The 2959-nt window shown below is 58.1% G+C and overlaps 1 protein-coding gene across 2 annotated transcripts in view; it reads right to left on the bottom strand.

Annotated features, from left to right (window-relative positions):
* Positions 1-2314, bottom strand: part of prkaa1 (protein kinase, AMP-activated, alpha 1 catalytic subunit) — a 40849-nt gene extending 38535 nt beyond the window's left edge. For both annotated transcript variants that reach the window (XM_069884000.1, XM_069884007.1), the window contains exons 1-2: positions 2198-2314; positions 1033-1174 (exon numbers count right to left, since the gene is read on the bottom strand). In XM_069884000.1, coding sequence (XP_069740101.1) covers positions 1033-1174; positions 2198-2297 — 242 coding nt within the window. In that variant the 5' untranslated portion in view covers positions 2298-2314. The remainder of the gene's footprint in view (positions 1-1032; positions 1175-2197) is intronic.
* Between the last annotated feature and the right edge of the window lie 645 nt (positions 2315-2959).

The following is a 2959-nucleotide window of genomic DNA, read 5'->3' on the forward strand; positions in this document are numbered from 1 at the left end:
AAATTCAGCAGGCCTGAAGACGCACTCTCAACTTTACAAAAACAGCTTCTTCCCCTCTGCCATCAGATTTGTGACTGGATAATGTACACGATCTCACTTTTTCTCTTTTATGTACAACTTAAATTTTAAAAATCTTGCATTTACGCAATTATGTATAGTAATAGTGCACCTTGCGTAAAATACCAAATTTCATGACACATGTTCATGAGAATAAACCTGATTCTGAACCCCTCCCCCATCCCCCAGAGCAGTACCAGCAAATCTTCCTGCAAGGATATCCCCCCTCCAGTTCAGACGCAAGTTGTCCCGCCAGTGCAGTTCCCATCTTTCCTGGAAGAAAGGCCAATGATCCAGAAACCTCATCTCCTCCAGCTTCTCTTTAATCATCCAAGTCACCCAACCCACTTGAGTTGTACCCACCCTCCCTACAACCACACAACCCCAACAGCCTGGACCCACGCTCCCAACAGATGTACAGTCTGCTATAGCCTCCACCCTCCCTCCTACAGCCGTACAGTCCCCTACAGCCTCCACCTTCCCTCCTACAGCCATATAGCCCACTTCAGCTTCCACCTCCTTTCCTACAGCCTCCACATTGCGTCCTACAGCTGTACAGTCCCTTCCACCCTCCTTCCCTACAGCTATATACTCCTCTACAGCTTCCACCCTCCCTCCAGCCATACACTCGTCTACAGCCTCCACCCACCCTACCACTCTTCCTTCCTTCAGCTTCCATGTTCCATCCAAAGAGCCGCACAGGCCTCTGCAGCCTCCACCCTCCCTACAGCCATAGACTACTCTACAGCCTCTACCCTTTCTTCCTACAGTCACAGACTTAACCTCTCTCTTACAGCCATAAAGTCCTCTACAGCCTCCACCCTCCCTCCCTACAGCCAAGAAATCCTTTACTGCCATGCAAACCTGCTACACCTGCCCACCGCCCCTACAGCTGCACACGTCCCCTGTGGCCATGCCAGCAGCCCACTGCTGTCCCACTCGCCAATCCCTAGAGCCGCACCCCCAGGTACTTGCAATTTGATGATGTGCGGATGCCTGAAGAGTTTGAGGTTTTGGATCTCGCGGCGGATTTTGCCGACAACATCCAGGCTGCGGATCTTTTGACGGTTCAGGATCTTCACTGCAACCTTGTGCTGGGTTAACTCGTGCATGCCGACTGTCAAGAGAGCAAGAGGCAGTGAGCGTGTGTAGTGGGGAGGCGTGGAGAGGAAGCGAAGAAGGGTGTGGAGGAATTGAGGTAGGTTAGGATGAGAGAGGCACGGAAGGGTGGCTGGAAGGGTGAGTGGTGGGTTACATGTTGGAAATGAGGAATTGTTAGGGTACAGTGTGGGGGGGGCAGGAGCAGATTGGCAGGGTCAGGGGGAATGGGTATTTGGGGAGGGTGGTCTGTGAGACAGAAGGCAACGAGGAGATGGGGCAGTGACGGAGGAGGGAGCGAGGGTTTCTGCTATGGTGGGAAACAGTTTGGGGGGTGCTTATAGCAGGAAGGCAGGGATGAGAATGGAGAGAGGGATTCGGCGTCAGGTGGGGCTGAGGGAAGAGTTTTCAGCAGGGAGGTGGAGTCTGTGGCAGGAAGAGCAGTTTAATTTGGGGAGCTCTGTGTGGGGGCAGGGTTTAGGCCAGGGAGGCTATGCTGAGTGGTGAGAGAAGAGGGGAGAGGGAGCGGAAGAGAGGGGAGGGGAGGGGAGGGGGAGGGGAGGGGAGGGGGAGGGGAGGGGGGGAGGGGAGGGGGAGGGGGGGAGGGGGAGGGGGAGGGGGGGAGGGGGAGGGGGGGAGGGGGAGAGGGGGGAGGGGAGGGGGGAGGGGAGGGGGGAGGGGAGGGGGGAGGGGGGGGGGAGGGGGGAGGGGGGGGGGAGGGGGGAGGGGGGGAGGAGGGAGGAGAGAGGGGAGGGAGGAGGGAAGGAGGGAAGGGGGAGGGGGAGAGGGAGGGGGGGGAGGGGGAGAGGGAGGGGGGGGAGGGGGAGAGGGAGGGGGGGGGAGGGGGAGGGGGAGGGGGAGGGGGGAGGGGGAGGGGGGAGAGGGAGGGGGGAGAGGGAGGGGGGAGAGGGAGGGGGGAGGGGGCAAAGACTCTGGGTTGGGGGAAGGGACGAGGAAGTGGGGGGCCCGAGCCTGGATTGGGGGCCTTGGGGTAGGGAGTTTGGCGCCTCGAGGCCGGGTAGCGCCCGCTCCCCTCACTCACCCTTCACCTTGCCGAAGGTGCCGACCCCCAACGTGTCCCCCAGCCGGTAATGGCCGATCTTCACCCGCCCGCCCTCCGCCTTCGCCTTGTCCGCCGCCATCTTGCCGCGGTTCGTCCCTCGCCTTCGGCGGAAGTGACGCGAGAAGTGTCACTGTCACTCGGGCCCGCCGTCCAATCAAGACGCGGAATGAGAGGTGGGCGGAACATTAGCGCGTCATTTTATCAGGCATCGGGCCAAGGTGGGGCGGAGGCCGTTTGGCCCGTTGCTCCGTACTGGTTCCCTGTGAGGAAAAGCTGCTGAACTGGTGGGCTGCAACCTGGCCATGACTGGACTACATCTGGACCACGTGGGTCCCTTCTAGACCATATCTCGACCACGACTGGCCTGCATCTGGACCACAATGAGGCCACTTCTGGACCAAAACTGGGTCACTCTGGAACACGACCGGGCTCCATCTGGAGCACAAAGAGGCACAGCTGGATTACATCTGGACCACAAGGGGTTCCATCTAGACCACAACTGGGTAACTTCTGGACCACATCTGGACTACTTCTGGCCCACAACTGCATTTGGGGCACCACTGGACCACAATGTGACCACGTCTGGAATCATAAAATATGTTTATTTAGTCAATAGGAGAGAAGTACAGAAGAAATCACCTAAACATGACTGCTTTACATGGAAAGGGGCCCATAAACTCTGGGCAGGGGTTCATAGCCAAAGTAAAAGTAGTTGAGAATGCTGGTTCAGATTGTGGGCCA

Source organism: Narcine bancroftii, chromosome 1, assembly GCF_036971445.1.
Source record: "Narcine bancroftii isolate sNarBan1 chromosome 1, sNarBan1.hap1, whole genome shotgun sequence".
NCBI classification, from domain to species: Eukaryota; Metazoa; Chordata; class Chondrichthyes; order Torpediniformes; family Narcinidae; genus Narcine; species Narcine bancroftii.